The 17192-nt window shown below is 57.0% G+C and overlaps 6 protein-coding genes across 6 annotated transcripts; 2 read left to right on the top strand and 4 right to left on the bottom strand.

Moving 5' to 3' along the window:
• Positions 1–233: 233 nt before the first annotated feature.
• On the top strand, positions 234–982 carry F5144DRAFT_214591 (PLAC8 family-domain-containing protein). The gene is made up of 3 exons (XM_066783076.1): positions 234–476; positions 535–652; positions 714–982. The coding sequence occupies exons 1-3, from the start codon at positions 374–376 to the stop codon at positions 904–906; spliced, it is 414 nt and encodes a 137-aa protein (XP_066642432.1). The 5' UTR covers positions 234–373; the 3' UTR covers positions 907–982.
• A 76-nt stretch (positions 983–1058) lies between these two features.
• On the bottom strand, positions 1059–2201 carry F5144DRAFT_531853 (beta-lactamase-like protein; the record flags this gene model as incomplete). The annotated part of the gene is made up of 1 exon (XM_066786951.1): positions 1059–2201. The coding sequence occupies exon 1, from the start codon at positions 2184–2186 to the stop codon at positions 1059–1061; it is 1128 nt and encodes a 375-aa protein (XP_066642431.1). The 5' UTR covers positions 2187–2201.
• A 1037-nt stretch (positions 2202–3238) lies between these two features.
• Positions 3239–4051, bottom strand: F5144DRAFT_490499 (glycoside hydrolase; the record flags this gene model as incomplete). The annotated part of the gene is made up of 3 exons (XM_066785799.1): positions 3239–3519; positions 3580–3945; positions 4000–4051. 3 exons carry the CDS (start codon positions 4049–4051, stop codon positions 3239–3241), a joined length of 699 nt encoding a protein of 232 aa, XP_066642430.1.
• Positions 4052–4819: 768 nt separating this feature from the next.
• Positions 4820–6534, top strand: F5144DRAFT_570610 (malate dehydrogenase mitochondrial precursor). The gene is made up of 3 exons (XM_066788785.1): positions 4820–5148; positions 5345–5462; positions 5528–6534. Exons 1-3 carry the CDS (start codon positions 5095–5097, stop codon positions 6364–6366), a joined length of 1011 nt encoding a protein of 336 aa, XP_066642429.1. The 5' UTR covers positions 4820–5094; the 3' UTR covers positions 6367–6534.
• On the bottom strand, positions 6535–11151 carry F5144DRAFT_531846 (uncharacterized protein). Its single transcript, XM_066786950.1, has 3 exons — positions 10522–11151; positions 7389–10456; positions 6535–7316 (listed from the first exon to the last, which is right to left on the bottom strand). Exons 1-3 carry the CDS (start codon positions 10876–10878, stop codon positions 6779–6781), a joined length of 3963 nt encoding a protein of 1320 aa, XP_066642428.1. The 5' UTR covers positions 10879–11151; the 3' UTR covers positions 6535–6778.
• Positions 11152–13848: 2697 nt separating this feature from the next.
• F5144DRAFT_531841 (uncharacterized protein) lies at positions 13849–16319 on the bottom strand. The gene is made up of 2 exons (XM_066786949.1): positions 15383–16319; positions 13849–15330 (listed from the first exon to the last, which is right to left on the bottom strand). Exons 1-2 carry the CDS (start codon positions 16100–16102, stop codon positions 14236–14238), a joined length of 1815 nt encoding a protein of 604 aa, XP_066642427.1. The 5' UTR covers positions 16103–16319; the 3' UTR covers positions 13849–14235.
• Between the last annotated feature and the right edge of the window lie 873 nt (positions 16320–17192).

Below are 17192 nucleotides of genomic sequence, written 5' to 3'. Positions count from 1 at the left end.
CCGCCGCAGACGAGACCACCTAGCTTAAAATATGGAGGAGATGAAGCAACCCGAACCCCACGACCTGCCCTTTGGTTTATGACCCCAGTCTGAGGCAGGCGCCGACCGCCACCTAGCTGCCTCCCTGGGCCGCAGCCTTCCCATACCTGTCCCCCAGCAAGCCAACGAGGGGCACATCTTTCGTCAAGTTACACAGACTGACGGCACGTTGAGGGATAAGTACATACAAGACACACAAGGTTCCCTCAGTGCTGATATCCTCATCCCCAGACAACTCACCACAGTCCTTTCGACGCATTCTTCCCTCGCTTTGCAAACATCAACTTCTACACACGTTCGTTACTGCTTTTCATCTACTCTTTCTTCTACCACCATGTCTGAACATATCCAGATCAAGCAGCACGAATGGCAGGACGGCCTCTGCAGCTTCTGCAGCGGCGGCCATTGCCTCATGGGCTGGTGCTGCCCGTGCGTGCGTAAGTAGACGGGACCCAACTTTCCTCCCACCAGCAGCTGACTGACCATGTCTCCCAGTGGTTAACAAGACGGCCGAGCTGATCGATGACCCCGACGAGAAGGACCCCAGCGGGTGCGGCTGGACGGGCTGTGGTTGGTGCGTGATCAACATGGCCACTGGCGGCTTCGGCTGCATGTAAGCTCCCTTTCAATCCCTTCCAAGTCATCTGCAACATCACCTTTAACGGCCTCTGTAGTATCAGCTTGCTGCAGCGCAAGGAAATCCGCAAAAAGCACGGCATCGAGGGTGGAACGTGCGGCGACCTGTGCTCCAACTGGTGCTGCCCATGCTGCGCCGTCGTCCAGCAGTACAAGGAGGTTGAGATGCGCCGTGATGCTCGACAGGTGAACAAGACGGGCTACCAGCAACAGGCCCCCATGCGCCGCTAATCGTTGTTGGGTACGGACGACGGAGGCCCGTGATGGCAGGAGTTACGGACTTACGAGTTAACTTGGGATGCACAGAGGAGCATACTGTGTAGGGGTAGCAGGCGCCATGCTTTTGTCTTTCATTTTGAAGCGATACCGAATAGACCACATCATCATTCCTCCCCTCGTCTGACCGTGAACCGGTACTCTTCCCCGCGATCTAGATACACCACCTTGTCTCCCAACCCAGCAGCATCCACTTCCTTCTTGAAGTCGTCGAGCGGCGAGCAAAACACATCGTAGTCGTCAAAGTGAATCGGCACCGTCACGTCCGGATGTATCAACTGCATCAGCTGCACTCCCTGCTCCCCATCCATCGTGACCATCAGCAACGGCAAATTCGGGCCAGGAAGCGTCGTGCCACCCAGATGCACCAGCATCAAATCAATCTTCTCCCCCCTCAACCGCTCCGGAATCTCCTTCAACTCGTCCACCATCAGCGTATCCCCCGAGATATAAATCCGATACCCCGTCTCAAACCGCTCCTCCGCCCTCTCCTCCCCCCTCGTCCACCCCAACTCCACCAACCACCCATTCGTCGGCGGCACCGCCCCCAGCAACTCATTCGCCTTCTCCACCAACCCCGGCGGGACATGCTTCCCCGGCAAGCCCGTAACCCTCACCGCCGCCATCCTCCCATCCTCCCCCCTAAACCGCCCTCCCAACTCCTCGTCCCCCGCCAACGGCATAAACACCCCCTCCCACGCCCCCACCCCCACCACCCCCCGAAACGGCTCCCCATCCCTCTCCAAACACCCCTTCGCATGCCCCGTCGTCAAAATCCTTACCTCCCGCCCCAACGCTTTCTGCACCCCCGCATCAAAATGATCCTCATGATAATGCGACAGCAGCAGCACATCCACAGGGGGCAAGGATCCCAGATCGGGGACGGCGGGGTCGGTGAGGCGGGTGGCAAGTACGCCGGGACCGAGGTGGATGTGCGCGCCGGAGTGGAGAAAGTTGGGGTCGGTGAGGAGGCGGAGGGGGGGGTGGGAGATCAGGGTGGTGGCGGTGCCGATGAAGTAGATGGAGGCGGTGTCGGGTTCGGGGGCGGGTTGGTTGGGGGGGTTAGGAGGAGGGGGGGGTTGGGGGTGTTGGGGGTGGTGTTTGCTGTGGGTGATGGGGAGGGTCGGTTCTGGGGAGGGATGGTGGGTGGAGGTTTTGAGGAGGGGGATGCGCTTGAGGGGGTTGAGGACCAGAGGGGGGTGCGTTGTTTGGCGGAGGGGCTTGGGGCTGTCCATTTTGGGGTGGCTGCTGGGGTTGCTGCAGTTGAAACTGTCGAGTCGCTCGGGGTTGTCGGGCCTGTCGGGGTTTTGGGCTCTGTTGAGCTTGTTGAGGTTGTCGTTGTGGAGGGTCTTGGTTGTACTCCTCGAGTCGTTGCTGCTCGAGTCTGCGCTCGTGTTCCTCCTGGGACATAAAATACTCCATTTTTGCGTGATCAAGTTGTCTTTTGCTTTGCCTGCAGATCATGGCGTATTTATTTCGTTGCTAATGGCCACCGGGTTGTAATGTGGGCATAAAAAAGACTCATTGTCGTCATCGACCGAAGCTCTGACCTGTGACTACGCTCAACCATCACCTGATTCTTGGGTTCCTTCAACCAGCAATATCCCTACTTTCCTTAGTTGTATCATAAGATCTACTAGTCCCTTTAGTGACGTCACTCTAACGGCAAAGTCTGACTCGAAAGATGGAACGTGTATTTCCAACCTCAATTAAACCTTGATAGCTTCGCCTTACCCCTTTATTTGAAGGCCACTAAAGAAACTGTCGGTTGTAAAATACGTCTAGTTAGTACTAACCACCAGCAACTATCGACGACAGGACTGTGTTCTACGTTTGGTGGAGTGACACTCTGAACTCGAGTCTATAATTAGCCCTGCCGTTTTGGTACTTGCAGGACAGGTTGGGCGTTCAAAGGAGACGAGACTCAGGCTGGGCTTCCAGTTCGCTGGGCTAGACCTTTCCGGTCGTCCGGAAGATGGAGCCAAGATATACTAATTGCTGCCAGACCAGGAGCCAACCCAACACCTTGGGAACCACACTGCCGGGCTTGGGTGGTAATATCTGGGGTGCAGATGACCGGATAATGTCGTGCTCCCCCGGCAATGAACCGTGACCCAATGTGAAGCCACGGGGCATCGCAAGCCACACGAACCAGGGCTCAGCCGCGCTGCTTTTTACGAAAAAGAGAGAATGGTCAGGGGTCTGATCCGTAACTGTCATTGTCCGCATCCTACAGACTTCGAAGACAAAATTACAGATCGATTTCTGATTTCACAACCACCGTGTCTCAGCCCTGCCAGACATTCGGCCCAGGAGCCTTGTAGCTCGTTCGCACGGGATAATACGACCACAGAAGACCGGGGTCGTTGGTGCCGTACGCGCCCGGGAACGAAACCAGCGGCCCGGGAGAGCCATTTCCGCCACCCGTCAGCTCGATTTGAGCACACGACAGATAGATCTGGGCGCCGCCCGGGTTTTGGGCTTGGTGCAGCGCAATGCTCTCGACACGGACGAGGTACTTGCCGTTGGGGATACTTTTGGGGACGGTAAACTCGACGGTTTGCTTGTCTGTACGGCTTCCAGTCAGCATCTTTGTCTTTGCTTGGAAGGTAGGAGCATAAAACGTACTGTACGCAGGCCAGGTCGCTTCCCCTGAAGTGAGACCTCCGGCGCCCGCCACGGCCGAGATCTCGGCGACCTTAAACCACACGTTCCCGGCCGCCTCCCAGGTGTTGATGTTGGCCCCCTCAGGCACGCGGGCCATGTAAAAGGAGACGGGACCGAAATGAGTGATGGATGACATGGCGACGAACCCCAGCTTCTCGCCGGCCTTGACGGTGGCGGTCGACGTGCCAGACCTCATCTGGAAGCAGCGGATGTCCTGGGAGTTGACGTCGGTCACGCCAAAGTTGCCCTGGTAGTTCTTGGTCTGGCGGACTGAGATCCATTCTTGCGTCTCGGCAACGCCGTTGACGATGAGCTTGGAGAAGCGGTCTAGTAGGGTCAGTTGCCGTTGTGGTCATGGAGGAAGCACCTTGGTAGGCTCACAGTGGGCATCGGCAGTCGCCGCCATGAGCAGCAGGGAGGGGAGGACCTTCATGTTGGGCGTGGCGTGTCGGGAGAGAGATAGTGTTTAGAAGGAGGCTGACTTGCTGGGTCGAGACCCCGAGAACAACTGAAGGTTAACCGGGAAGATATAACCTCGTGGCCCACGAGCCAAACCAGCCACGGAGTGTTTGACTACCTACTACCGAAATTCAAATAAGAGCCAAGAATATAGACACTACATGCAATCACCTGGACCAATTCCATGCGGCCCATAGACAGATTGTGACCCTGGGCCCCTTTAGCCTGTTTGTGTGAATGAACCAGTTGATGATGCGACTAAACACGACCATGGCGACCGTGGATGGAGGTGTTATGGGTCCAGCTCGGCACAGTTTGGGGGGCAGGAATGTGCTAAATAGAGCGAGTGACTCCGGCGTCCACAGCCTCGCAGTGACTCCTGTGAGGTCCTTGGCATTGAGGTTTCTTCATTCCCTTCTGCGTGGTCACTTAACTTTTGACTTCACTATGGGCCTTTTACCGCAGTGGCAGGCGGGGACTCTGGAATCGCCTATCTATGCCTTTTAGATGGCAGAGCACACCCATCATGGCACCATTCGCCGACGCGGTCCCTAATCTTCTTCGCGTTCAACAGGACACAAGAAGTACACGATAGTGGGGTTGGTGTTTTAAGAAGGCCATTGGTGGTGTGATTTGTGACGAGCGTGGGATGTGCCAAGCCAACACGCCACAAAAAAAAGAAACAGATCCAGTTCAGAGAGTTGGAACATGATGACCCTTTCTCCCCGAGGCAGGCGCATGTTGACACTTGACACGCACCACCGGAAAGAACGCGGGATTTTCCGAGGTCCGACCAAACCGAGCCGCCGGCATCGCCTTGACGCTCGGGCCACTTCATGAACGCTAAACCGAAAAGGGAAGATCAACTTTTTTTAACGCAACGGACCGGCCAGCTGCCACGACCGAATTCCACTCACCAAGACCACTTCAGGTTCCTTTTGCCGTGTTGATTTCTCTCCACTACCTTTTTCTACCTCTTTAGTAACCCCGAGCTTTACTACGGTCACTACTTTCAAGATGTTCATGGCCTCTAGGATCCAGACCCGCGCCTTCTCGGCGTCGGCGAGAAACGTAAGCACCACTTGACGGCATGGCCCCGCGATCTCTCATTCTTTCCGATTTCCGGGGTGCTTTGTCCTCACGAGCTAGACTAGCCTGGGGCCTGCACTGCACAAGCTGGCTCCAGGGCCGGGGTCAATACAATTGAAGCCATTGAGGGCATTGGCATCGTTTATATGCAGCTACTGACTGTCCCCGCGCTTTCCAGCTCTCCAAGGTCACCGTCCTCGGTGCCGCCGGTGGCATCGGCCAGCCGCTGTCCCTCCTCTTGAAGCTCAACCCCAGAGTGACCGAGCTCGCCCTCTACGACATCCGCGGCGCCCCTGGTACGTCGCCCGCATGCGAGCACATATTTTTTCCAGAGTTACTGACACACCTTCCCCCGCCACAGGCGTTGCCGCCGATGTGTCGCACGTTAACACCAAGTCCAACGTCAAGGGCTACGAGCCGACCGCCAGCGGCCTGGCTAGCGCGCTCAAGGATGCCGAGATTGTCCTGATCCCCGCTGGCGTGCCCCGCAAGCCCGGCATGACCCGCGACGACCTGTTCAACACCAACGCCTCCATCGTGCGCGACCTGGCCAAGGCCTGCGCCGAGTCGGCCCCCAACGCCAACATCCTGGTCATCAGCAACCCGGTCAACTCGACCGTGCCCATCTGCGCCGAGGTGTTCAAGGCCCGCGGCGTCTACAACCCCAAGCGCCTCTTCGGCGTCACCACCCTCGACGTCGTGCGCGCCTCGCGCTTCGTCAGCGAGATCAAGAAGACCGACCCGGCCGACGAGAAGATCACCGTCGTCGGCGGCCACAGCGGCGTGACCATCGTGCCGCTCTTCAGCCAGAGCAACCACCCCGACCTGTCCTCCAACGCCGAGCTGGTCAAGCGCGTGCAGTTTGGCGGCGACGAGGTCGTCAAGGCCAAGGACGGTGCCGGCTCCGCCACCCTGTCCATGGCCATGGCCGGCGCCCGCATGGCCGAGTCGCTGCTCCGCGCCTCCCAGGGCGAGAAGGGCGTGACCGAGCCCACCTTCGTCGACAGCCCGCTCTACAAGGACCAGGGCATCGACTTCTTCAGCTCCCAGGTCGAGCTGGGCCCCAACGGCGTCGAGAAGATCCTGCCCATCGGCAAGGTCGACGCCGTCGAGGAGAAGCTGATCGAGGCCTGCCTGGCGGACCTCAAGGGCAACATCGAGAAGGGCAAGAAGTTTGTTGCTGAGAACCCCGGCAACTAAGTTGTGGGAGAGGAGAGTGGGTAGAATTTCACCATGCGGATGACCGGCTAAGCTTCAGGCCTAGATTTGCGTCTCCTACCGCTTACATTATGAACAAGCAAGGGACGCATGCTTTGTGATGTATACTAGCAACGCGATGAAAAATTTATTGTTCGGAGATGGAACCCATGTCTGTCTTGATGTATCAACCACCCACTCGCCATGCCGTATACGTACATAAATGCACACCCACCGCACAATCCCTTCTTTCCCGTGCTATATATACACAACGTGATCAACACAGACAAATCAACACGACCAAAAAACAATCCCATCGATTGCACCCTTCTATCAACAACCGCCCACAATTCTAATTAGTCTGCCCCCCCCCCCCCCTTCACCTTCCCACGCTCTATCCCATTGACACCCCCCCTCACGCCGGCGCCTGCACGCCAAACCTCGCCCTCACCGCCGCCTGCTTCTCCTGCACACGCCGCTCAAACTCGGCCACCTTCTCCAGCGCCTTGCGCTCCTCCTCCTCCGCCTTCTTCAGCGCCTCCGCCGCCTTGCGCACCCGCTCCCTCTCCAGCTGCTCCGGCCTCCGATCCGCAATATCCCGCGCCTTGAGGTCGCTAAACAAGAACTTGAGGACGATCTCGATGAGGTAGCAAGCGACGTAGTCGAGCAGCATGACGGTCGTCATGGTGGTCTTGAACTCGCCGGAAAAGGGCACCAGCTTCATGGCCTCGTTGAGTTCCGGGATGAGCTCGGTCGAGCAGGCGAAGGCGATGCCCGTCACGCCGAGGATGCCGTAGAACATGCCCTTGTTTTCGGAGAGGGACTCGCGGAAGGGGCGGCCCTGGTAGTTGACGGCGAAGGTGGAGATTTGTTGGATGAGTTGGAGGAGGTAGACGGCGGAGTTGAGGAGGGAGGGGGCGAACTCGGCTTCGAGGTCGGGGGATTCGGACCGCCTGTGGGGAGGGAGGGGTGTTAGTAACCAACCAGCATGATCTTACGAGGGGAGGGGGGAGAAAATAACATACGGAGCAAGCCGCTCGCAGAAGCGAGCAATGTAGATCAGCGTCGCCACGTGCACCGCAAACTGCCCCAGGATGGAGCCGATGATGTAAAAGTTGAAGATGTTCGGCTGGGGCCGCTCCTTGGACAGGCCTTCGACTGACTTGGCGCGCGAGATGGACAGGAAGCACACGCTCATGAGCATGCCGCTGATGGTGATCTGCCCGTCGCCGAACTTGATGCCCTCCAGGTACAGCACACTCAGGCTGTACGCGCTGATCAGGCAGTTGAGCGCCAGGATCTTGTACATCTGGATCGTCGCCACCAACGTGCACCGGCCCTGGCGGATAATGTTGGGAATGGCGATGACATTGCGTAGCTTCGAGGTGAACGGGGCCGCCACGGACGCGTCGCCCAGCTTCAGCGAGGGCGGCTCGTCGTCCATCTCGGCGTCCATCATCGACTGCGTTAGCTTGTCGGCCAAACCGGCCGCTTTCTGTTGTGCGGGGTTCTGCTGGGCGCCGCGGGGGTTCGCGTTGATCAGCTGCTGGGCAGCGGGAGAAGTGACCGTTTCGATGTTGGTGCCGTTGGCCCGCGCCAGCTGCTCGACCGTGACGCCCTTCTTCTGGGCTTCGCGCTCCATGGCCTTCTCGTAGTGCGGGTTGGTGGGTCCAGGAGGGTACATGTGGGCGATCATGGCGGGAACGGGCGGTGCGGGCTGGTTCCAGCGCTGCATCATGTCAACTTGCTTTTGGTAGAGTCCCTTCATCTTGGTGTTCCGCGAGTGCTCCGCGATCCGGGTGAGGTCCTCCTGGGTACCGTTGAGCAGGGCAACGCCAATATGAGCCTGCTTCAGGGCGCCAACGTCGTTGGTGCCGTCGCCTGCCATGAGCGTGTAGTATCCCATGTCCTTCAATCCCAAAAGAATGTCCTCCTTTTGCTTGGGCGAGACACGGGCATACACCCATGTGTAGCGAAGAAGCGACTTCCAGCCGACCTGGCCCTGGAACTTCTTGAGCGCATAGCCAGTAACGCAGAGATCCTTGTTCTTGATGATTTCGGGGTCGATGGGCAGAGTGGGGTCGACATCGATCCGGACCTTGTCATCAACGCTACGCCAGACGAGCGATTCCTCTCCGTGCGCGCTGTGCTCGGGGGCATCCAAGATGAGAACATCACGATCCACAATCTCGACCTCCCTGGCGACGTGGACGGCGGTGAGCGGGTTGTCACCGGTGATCATCACCACGCGGTGGCTGCTTTCGTTGAGCATCCGGACGGCCTCCTTGGCGTCGTCTTTGAGCGGGCACTGGAGCACGAGGAAACCGGCGAAGTGGAGATCAGCCTCAACCTTCTCACGCTTGAGGTCGTTAATCCTGCTCGCACCCAGTTCGCCCTCGGTGGTAAGGTGCTTGTAAGCCAGGGCGAGAACTCTGGAACCGCGGCGGGTGAAGTACTTGAAAGTCTCCTCGTAATCCTTGGGGATGGTAACCAGCATCTTCATGATTGTCTCGGGCGCACCCTTGACAGCGACAAAGGTGCCTCTCAGCTTCCGGCCGGTCTTAGCGTCGGTGGCATTGATAGTGGCGACGGAGCTCTGGCGCTTGAGGGCGGACGAGAACTGGAAACGGCGCTTGACCTGAACAGTACCCATGGTTCCAGCAGCCGCCGCAGTCGCTGGCTTGCTCGTCAGAGTGTCATTTTTCCCAAGGATCCAACCCAAGGCGGAGAGTGTGGCCTTCTCCATTGGGTCACCCACGATGTCACCTTCGTCAAGTTTCACCAGGGCATGAGCGGATGCGAGGACCAGGGTTGTTTCCATCCCAGCGTCGTGAACCGGGGTCATGCGGCTGTGGGCGCCATCGGAATCCTGGGGCGTATCAGTGCCAGAGTGACCGAGGCCGAGGCCGGCAATACCCTCAACAACCAGGTCCTCGCCAGTCAGGGTACCGGTCTTGTCGAAGCAAGCCACATCGATGCGACCAGCGAAGGGGATTCTGAAAGGTTCGGTGCAGAAAATGGCGAACTTGGCAAGGGCGGCCAAACTAGTGTTGACGGCCAAGCTGAGTTCCATGGGCAGCTCGGGAGGGACGACGCTCGTAACGATGAGGATGCAGTCCAGTAGCAGCTTGGAGCGCTTGCGGTCCTTGCGGACACCCTCATCCCAAACATACCACGACGCAGCCAGGGCGAAGATGAGGAGGAACAGGATGAAGAGCAGGGCCTCGACGTTGTTGGCCGACACGCGCTCTGTCGAGTAGATCATGGTCCGCACGAGGCTGCCCTGAGAAGTCTCGAATCCGGTCTTGGTAACGATAGCCATGGCGCCGTTGTCAGGGGGTGGGGGAACGCCCGAGGCGAGCTTCGGCTTCTCCTCCTCAGCATTGCCATGGGTGATCTGGAGAATCTTGGTGCCGCCCCACAAAAACGAATTCTTGTCCAGACCGTCGGTGTCGATCGTGGCCTCGCCAGGACGGAGCTGGATGGAATCCTTAAGGAGAGGCGTGCTCTCGCCAGAAAGCATGGCCTCGTTGACAATAGCCGTCCCCTCCACCAAGAGCATGTCACAGGCCACACCGCCATCCTCCTTTGTCCGCGTAACAGACGCCAAGTCACCCGGCAGCAGCTTGTCGCTCTGAACTTCAATCCACTTGCCCAAGCGATAGACATAGATATTGTATGGCTTGATGCTCATGCTCCGGAACTCGATCAGGGTGCGCTGGCGCTGCCACACGACGGTGCTCTCGAACATGACAAGCATGAACAGCGTGAAGAGCGAATAGTACCAGTACTCGTCCAGCAGCCACAGCCCGACGCAGAAGATCTGGAAGACAAAGAAGGGTGCCACGGCGTGCTCCTTGAAGAGCTCGGTGAAGGTGGGGACGGGGATGTCGAACGTGTTGGTGCCATAGTGCTGCTCGAGGCGTTCCAGCTCGGCGGCAGTCGTGATACCCCTGGAGGTCTGGAATTTTTCGAGCTTCGACTTCGGCTCGGCGTCGATATCGTAGACAAGGGTGCCAAAGGTCTTTGACTCGGGATTGTAGAGAAACCGACGCTTCTGGAAGAGGAAGGAAAGGTTGGTCTTGGCTCCGGCCTACTCAAGTTGGTCTCGTTAGTATTCGGTATAGGCGGGAAGGAGGAAGGGCGACTGAGGCTCACATTGTCGCGCACCAGCTTGCAGATATCAGGCGAACCGGCGTTCGCGGCCGGGATCACCTTGATCAGCAACGCATCCTCAACAGAGCGCGCCTTCTTGGCGGTGAAGGTAGCGTTGAGGTTGACGCTCCAGTGGGTGCAGAGCCAGACTAGGGTCTGGCATGTGATGATTGTGCCAACCCAGACGAAGGTCCACTCCGAGGCCTGGATGTATTGATCATAGAGTTCGGGGGTCAAGTAGTATCGCAAGAAGATGGGCCAGATAACGGCGAAAGGCCAGACGTAGGCGTGCTGGTACAGGGGTAACGGGCGCAGAAGTTCGGCGCTCAATATCTGCGGGTTATCGACGAGCGGCGCCATGGCTGGTCGAGCGGAAGGAAATTATAAGGGAATCGTCTATAATGCCCACATTGAAGAAGAAGGCGGCCGGGCCAGGACGATACGAATCGGCGCTGATGAAAACCCAAAGAAAACAAAAAGGGGCAGGGTGGCCGATGGAAAAATGTCCAGAAGGGAATGACGACGGGGAGCCGGGAGCGCGGCGGATTGGATGCGTGGGATGCCATTTTTGGCCCCAATTGGCTGGGTGGCATCTTCTTGGCGCAGCGGCCCTCGCCGCCTCAGCTGCCTGCCTGGAGTTGTGCTGCTGTGGCAGCTGTCGCCATGCCATGTGGAACCTGGCTGACGTCCATGGATCCATCACTTTGTTTACGAAACATTCTCACTTTCAACTGTGTAAAATCTCCGCCAGTTTTTCACTATGTTAGAGGGATGATTTCAAGGTATCTAGATACTTCATCTCTTTCTTTTTTTTTTTTTTTTTTTTTTTTTTTTTTTGCAGATCTACTCTTCAAGCAACTGTCAAGGTAATCTTGGAGTGGGGAACGTTCTTCTGATAGATTCCGATCTCAGTACATCAGACGAGTATCATGTGCATCATTGGGTTCCATGATGATCCGCCATACTTCCCAGTCCGTAGTGCTTGCCCGGCACCCAGCCCAATTATTTAATCCCTCCCACCCCCTCTCTCCTCCCCAATTCTTCTCCTTCTCTTAGTCGTAGTATCAAACTTCGGTACACACCCAACCAGGCCTATCGACCCGGCATCCTCTTGAACTGCTGTAGTATCGATTAAACCTTTGGAATCAGGGAACTACAACGGCGGCATTGAGGAATCGGAGCCCTTCCCCGACACCCGGCCGGAAGACAGCAGCGGGACAGCGATCCGGTTTCGTGTTAACCTCGTGGTCCCCTGACTGAAGTCTCCTTCTCTGAGCCATCACCGACTTCTTCCCTCAGGTGTGTACCACAAATTCCATACGTCAAGCGGGTGCCGGGAAAGGGGGACACAAAACATCACAGCGAGCCGGCTTTTGGTGACGGGTTTAACACACCAAAGCCAAACAGACCGTTCAGATGCCCCCCTCAAGTGACAAGGGGAAAATGGCACAAATCCTTATGGACGATACTGCAAATTACGGTCTGCGCGGTCATCTCATGGAATTATACCACATCCAGTAGCAACACGGGGTTCTCCCGCTGCGCTGCCGCCCTGCTTGGTGAACCAAGTGGCTACTACCACCACAACTCCTATTACTGTCTCTCAATCCTACTATCACCACCACCGCACCTCAGTCGTAACCGGTGGAAATGCAGGAGCGTGAGCATGACCGCGGGGGAGGCAGTCGTCCGAATGCAATAACGAACGAGGTCAAGGCGGCCTGTGATGAATGTATAACCCCCCGGCCATCGGATTACACCGACAGGCGCCGAGTTGATCAACATGTATGTTGGGATGCTAGGTAGAGGGGGGCTGAGACTGCCAAACAGACCAAGGGGTGTGCAACGGCTCAAGTGGGCTCGATATGCGTCTTTTGTTGATGACGGTGGGTGATGACCCACGAGGGGAAGTGGGAATGGCTTTGTTGATCACACTTGCAGCCAGGGATCCGGATAGTCTAGGTAAGTTGAAGTTTAGTCAGAGGCAGCGGGTAATTTAGCTCTATAAATATCAACGGGCCATCAGCCGTATAACCTCCTCCTTTGTGGTTTCTCGCTTACCCCGGTGACGTTCTCTCCCTCAATGGACACTGTTCAGCAACTCATACTCCATAAACAACATTATCCGTTTTCGCCATCTGCTTCCCGTGCTGCACCTACACCAACCTGGTGTTGTCCCTCGCTGAAAATGCACCACCAGCTTATCAAGAAGCACTTACGTGTGGTGCAACTGCCCCCGTTGCCGGCGCACGTTTTCGATGACGTGACTCAGTCGTAACAATCTTAATAGTTAGGTAACTATAGCATATTTTGAAAGATGCTAAAAGCGTAGGGATACTCTTGCGCAAGCTGTTTGTAGTAAGAAACACTACCGTAGGAGTCTATCTACATCGTCCTGACTCCTTGAGCGAGGCTCCCCTCTTCCACCACGTATACCACCTTTCATCCTAACTGGTTGCATACCACATATGCGCTCCTTCCCGCCAGTGTTATATATACAAATTCCCGCACGCACACTGTCACCGCCTCCTCCCAATTGAACTAAACACCGGTTTAGCTCAACGGTATTGGGAGGAGGACCGGTTGGACACCAATCGAAAGAGGACCGGTTCGACTCCCCCTCGCGGCGTAAAACTCTAAAACAAGAGTTTTCGTAGCCACCAACCACCATTCCACCGGGGAATGGGGCTTGGTGGTGAGCTTTTTGTTTATGCATAGAACACCCGTTGAATGGCACATTTTATTCCTCATTTCTCCTTTCTTTTACCACGCCATAATAATACAGATCCAACGGCTTCTTCACAGTGAATTAACAACACTCTTCAATCCTCACGTCTCAATTATGCAAGCAACATTTGAGCCCCCAAAACCTTCCATTCCGACGGGGCCGGGACAAGTTCTTCGCCGCCCGTGTTGGAATTAATCGAGCCGACCATCTTCCCGAACGGCTAGAGGCTTTCCCTCGGGGTAACAATGGTGGAGTCGATGTCGATGTCTGGAGGGCGAAGCGCGAGTGTGGCTTCCCGGACGTGTTGTATCAGTTTACGCTAGAGGTTGGCGCCGAAAGGCACGTTGCGAGACCGGCCTTGGTGAGGTAGATTTGGTCGTTCTTCAGAGTTGGGTCCAGCTCCAGGTGGCGGAGACGTTGGAGGGGGTTCAGATGTTGGAGGGGGGTTGAGATTCTCCACGGCAGTTCGGAGAAGCAGCCATACGCGTCGGCCGGTGAGCTGAGTAGGTAGTGACTGTCTCGAACAGAATCCGGGACGACTCAAAGCCCCTGGGGTAAGCAAACACGAAGAGAGTTCATCACTATCAGCCCAAATTACCATAACCTCTTCCATTTGTTACGGGATATCGTACTTAAGGTAGGCACGGCCACGGCCCCAAGACGTGGGTTGCAAGGGGCGTTCATGGCTACGGTAGTGCCTGTTTATATTGCTACTCGATGCAGAGTGGGCTACCGATATGATAAGGTGCTGACAGGGCCGCTGTTAGCCCGTACGTGAAAGGATATATGCCTAACCCAACGCCGTCTCCAAATGCAGGTAATCCAACACAACGCAAAAGAGACGCAGGATGAAAAGCGCTCCATGTCCGTTCCAAGAAGTTGAAACCCTATATATGTGATCGAAAAGAAACGCCGTGAACCCTCTGCCCATGACCGTACTAACCTAGCCAGGGCAGCCAGTCCCTCGCAACGTACAGTTCCGCGGGCCCTCAGACGCCCACGACCCCCGCGTCGTCCCGACGCCCCCGCCCTACGACCGGCAACTCGATCTCGCCATCGGAATCCGAGTCCCCGTCGGCCGCGGCCCTATCCAGCATGCGGTCAATCTCATCATCGGCCAGCGCCTGCCTCGGTTTCGACGATACGGTTAGGCCCGTTGAAACGGGTAGCTGTTTCAGCCTCGGGGTTGGCACTGGAGCGGGTGCCTGAGCATGGGCGTGGTGGTCGCCGTTCATCTTCCTTCGTGGCGTGCCCCGTGTTACCGACATGGGCGAGCCGCCCACGAACGGGGGTTCGTCAATATCCATGGCTGACGGGGACTTGTCGAAGACGACACGCTTTTGGGTGTGTGGTTGAGAATGCGATTGGGAGCGGGCGTGATGCGGCGGCCGCCCCGTGGGTAGGCTCTTCCGTGGTTGTGAAGTCGGGAGAGCGGTGCGCTGCGGTGCCATGTGGCTTGACGGTAGGGGTTGGGACGCGGAGCTGGGGAAGGCGTGCTTGAGGTTGGCCGAGTTGCCTGGGCTACTCATGAAAAGGAGTGATTCGATTGCGTCTTGTTCGCGGACGTTGGTGTGCGGCGAAACGAGCATGGCGTCCGTGGTGGCGCTCCTGTGTCGGCCCGGGGCGGGATAAGGGCGGGTGTGTAGCCCTGCACCCGGTGAGGTATGGCGGGAAAGGAACGGGGGGATTTGTCGTGGGTTTGGTTCCCTGCGGGGGTTCCCTACGTGCTGTGACGGTTGGATGCTTACGGGCGGTGCGAGGCCATGGCTGCTCTTCACAGGAGATGCCGAGTCTCCCCGGGATGTGGATTGCGGAGACGTCCTCCACTGGGGATCCCCGGGGTGGCCAAGAGGGTGGTGCTGTGGACCCGTGGCTGGGGTCGTGTTATTACTGCCACGATGCGAGACAGTGGAAAGTTGTGGGCTTGCTGAGGAGCCGTTCCTCAGGTGTATCGTCGACCCGGAAGATGCAGGGGAGGGCGCCTGCGAAGCTAATGTCTCAACCTGCTCTATGGAGTGAGACTGCCATCCATGGTTGACCTTGACCATGGCGTACGACAGGCGCGCTTTCAGTTCGGCGGATAGCTGGAGATGAGTTAGCACACAGAACGGCCCTTCGTCCCGACTGGAATCGTACCTCTCCAATTCGGCTTCCCGCTGTAGACGCCACGCTAACGGTGCTGGTATTCCTCGAGTGGCCAACCATTTGCCGCGGGGATACGTTCGACTTGTCGCGCGTATGCTTCACCACGCCATCGGCCATTCGCTTTTTTGACGCGCCATGGCCCATGTCGGTCGCGTCCTCGGGTATCCTCGCCTGGGCTGCAGCGATCTGAGATAGTTGGTGTAATTGAGACCCCTGGCTTGAACCCTGGGCGGTGCTAGTGCCGGGGCTCAACCTCCCTCCACTCGCGGGCGGGGTAAACACGGGGTCGGCGCCGTTGGTGGTGTTGGTGCCCTGCGAATTGCTCCGCGAAAGTGGTAACGGGTGTCGATTTGGTATTTGCGGTGGATAGCTGTTCTCGGTGGGGGGACGGTGTTCGAAGGTGGACGATGTGGAATAGGTGTTTGGTCGGGAGTCCCAGCCGCCGCGAGCTGTCCCGGCATGGTCGACGCGACTCAATAAAATGCCGCCTGAAGTGAGGGTGGGAAAGCGAGGCGCGTCGTCTCCGGCAGAATGGCGTGTTTCGAGGGCAGCTCCCCTTGGTACTGCGGCGAATTGGCTCATATTGGCTGAATGCGACCCGGAGCCAGTGTAGGTGTAGGGCGCTGTGCGCGACACGATTGTTGACCCTTTGTCCCTGGCGAGACCGGAATCGAGTCGATGCGGAACCGTGGTTGGTTCCGGGTCTGTCATTGCGCGAGAAGTTGTGATGTGTGCCTCCAGAATCGGCGAGCGGGAGTACCTGGTAGTCAATGTTCAAGTGGGAGGTAGATGTGGTGGGGTGGTCCGATTGGCGGAGGGCTGGTTTGGGACAAGCAAGTTGGGAGATTTGGCGAATTTGGTGGTGGATGTGCAGGCCAGTTGGTTACGCGGTTTGCGCGACGCCGCCGCGGCTCAGCAAGTGGACAGTGCAGTGGGCGTGCTGTGCACAAACAGGATTGGAGACGCCCCCCGGAACCAAGCCCCACCCACCAACCAGCAGCCCTGAGAATGAGTCTACGCGGCCCCGTTCTACCCGACGTCACGGAGAGAAGGCCCGACCAGCAGCCACTTGACGTCTGCCGCGTTCAATTTGAAGACTTTTAAGGTTGTAGACACGGGGCATGCGAACTGCGGGAGAGCCATGATAGTTAGATCCAGGAATGTTGAATTGATTCAGGTTCCAAAGGATAGCCTAGACCCATCCCAACTTGCGAAACCGCATTTCTGTCGCAAGCACATCTTAGGTAAGATAGCTATTTGGCTGGCTAATTCACGGCTCGCTCCCTATAAGAAAATTTCATGCCGCAAGCCCCAAGTAAGAGAACGGAGCTTTTCTGACCAACTGGTTGGCAGAGACAAGACGATTTTTGGATGAGGACGCGAAGTCACGTGGCTTGGTTGGTGGACAACGCGCTGCAAGCCATCGAATCACCCTGGAAAGGGCTTGTTTTTATTTTGACCCAAGTGGCAGCCGTTTCAGGCAGGGCTTGGGTCAGTTAGCGCCTGGCACTCATTGAACACAATGGCAAGGTGTGCGATCAACGATGCGATGCACAATGCCATTCATCACTTCCTTTGCACCTCTGATTATCGTCAGAATTTAATCTTTTCTAGCTCGATCATCGGTGGGGCTTTAGGACCCCGACTCTGAGACACACGGGGTGCCAACGAAAACTCCCGATCCGGCTAGGACACGTTTCCAACTTTATTCTTGCCCGAATCTCGGGCCGGGCCTTTTACTGGAATGTGTTATGCACCCTATCCGGAACAATATGACCCGATCAAGGATTATATCATTAAG

The sequence above is a fragment of the Chaetomium tenue genome (assembly GCF_020726465.1).
Source record: "Chaetomium tenue strain MPI-SDFR-AT-0079 chromosome Unknown F5144scaffold_4, whole genome shotgun sequence".
Classification (NCBI taxonomy): Eukaryota; Fungi; Ascomycota; class Sordariomycetes; order Sordariales; family Chaetomiaceae; genus Chaetomium; species Chaetomium tenue.
The sequence above is the reverse complement of the archived record's forward strand: the minus strand, read 5'-3'. Positions and strand labels throughout refer to the sequence as shown.

Bases quoted from the DNA above. Each gene is read 5' to 3' on its own strand.
- F5144DRAFT_214591 (XM_066783076.1), top strand. From the start codon at position 374: ATGTCTGAACATATCCAGATCAAGCAGCACGAATGGCAGGACGGCCTC. The intron at 477-534 runs GTAAGTAGACGG...CATGTCTCCCAG, and splicing joins CTGGTGCTGCCCGTGCGTGC to TGGTTAACAAGACGGCCGAG. The intron at 653-713 runs GTAAGCTCCCTT...CGGCCTCTGTAG, and splicing joins ACTGGCGGCTTCGGCTGCAT to TATCAGCTTGCTGCAGCGCA.
- F5144DRAFT_531846 (XM_066786950.1), bottom strand. From the start codon at position 10,878: ATGGCGCCGCTCGTCGATAACCCGCAGATATTGAGCGCCGAACTTCTG. The intron at 10,457-10,521 runs GTGAGCCTCAGT...CAACTTGAGTAG, and splicing joins GCAAGCTGGTGCGCGACAAT to GCCGGAGCCAAGACCAACCT. The intron at 7,317-7,388 runs GTATGTTATTTT...CCCTCCCCACAG, and splicing joins TTCTGCGAGCGGCTTGCTCC to GCGGTCCGAATCCCCCGACC.
- F5144DRAFT_531841 (XM_066786949.1), bottom strand. From the start codon at position 16,102: ATGACAGACCCGGAACCAACCACGGTTCCGCATCGACTCGATTCCGGT. The intron at 15,331-15,382 runs GTACGATTCCAG...ACTCATCTCCAG, and splicing joins CGGGAAGCCGAATTGGAGAG to CTATCCGCCGAACTGAAAGC.
- F5144DRAFT_570610 (XM_066788785.1), top strand. From the start codon at position 5,095: ATGTTCATGGCCTCTAGGATCCAGACCCGCGCCTTCTCGGCGTCGGCG. The intron at 5,149-5,344 runs GTAAGCACCACT...CGCGCTTTCCAG, and splicing joins TCTCGGCGTCGGCGAGAAAC to CTCTCCAAGGTCACCGTCCT. The intron at 5,463-5,527 runs GTACGTCGCCCG...CCCCCGCCACAG, and splicing joins CGACATCCGCGGCGCCCCTG to GCGTTGCCGCCGATGTGTCG.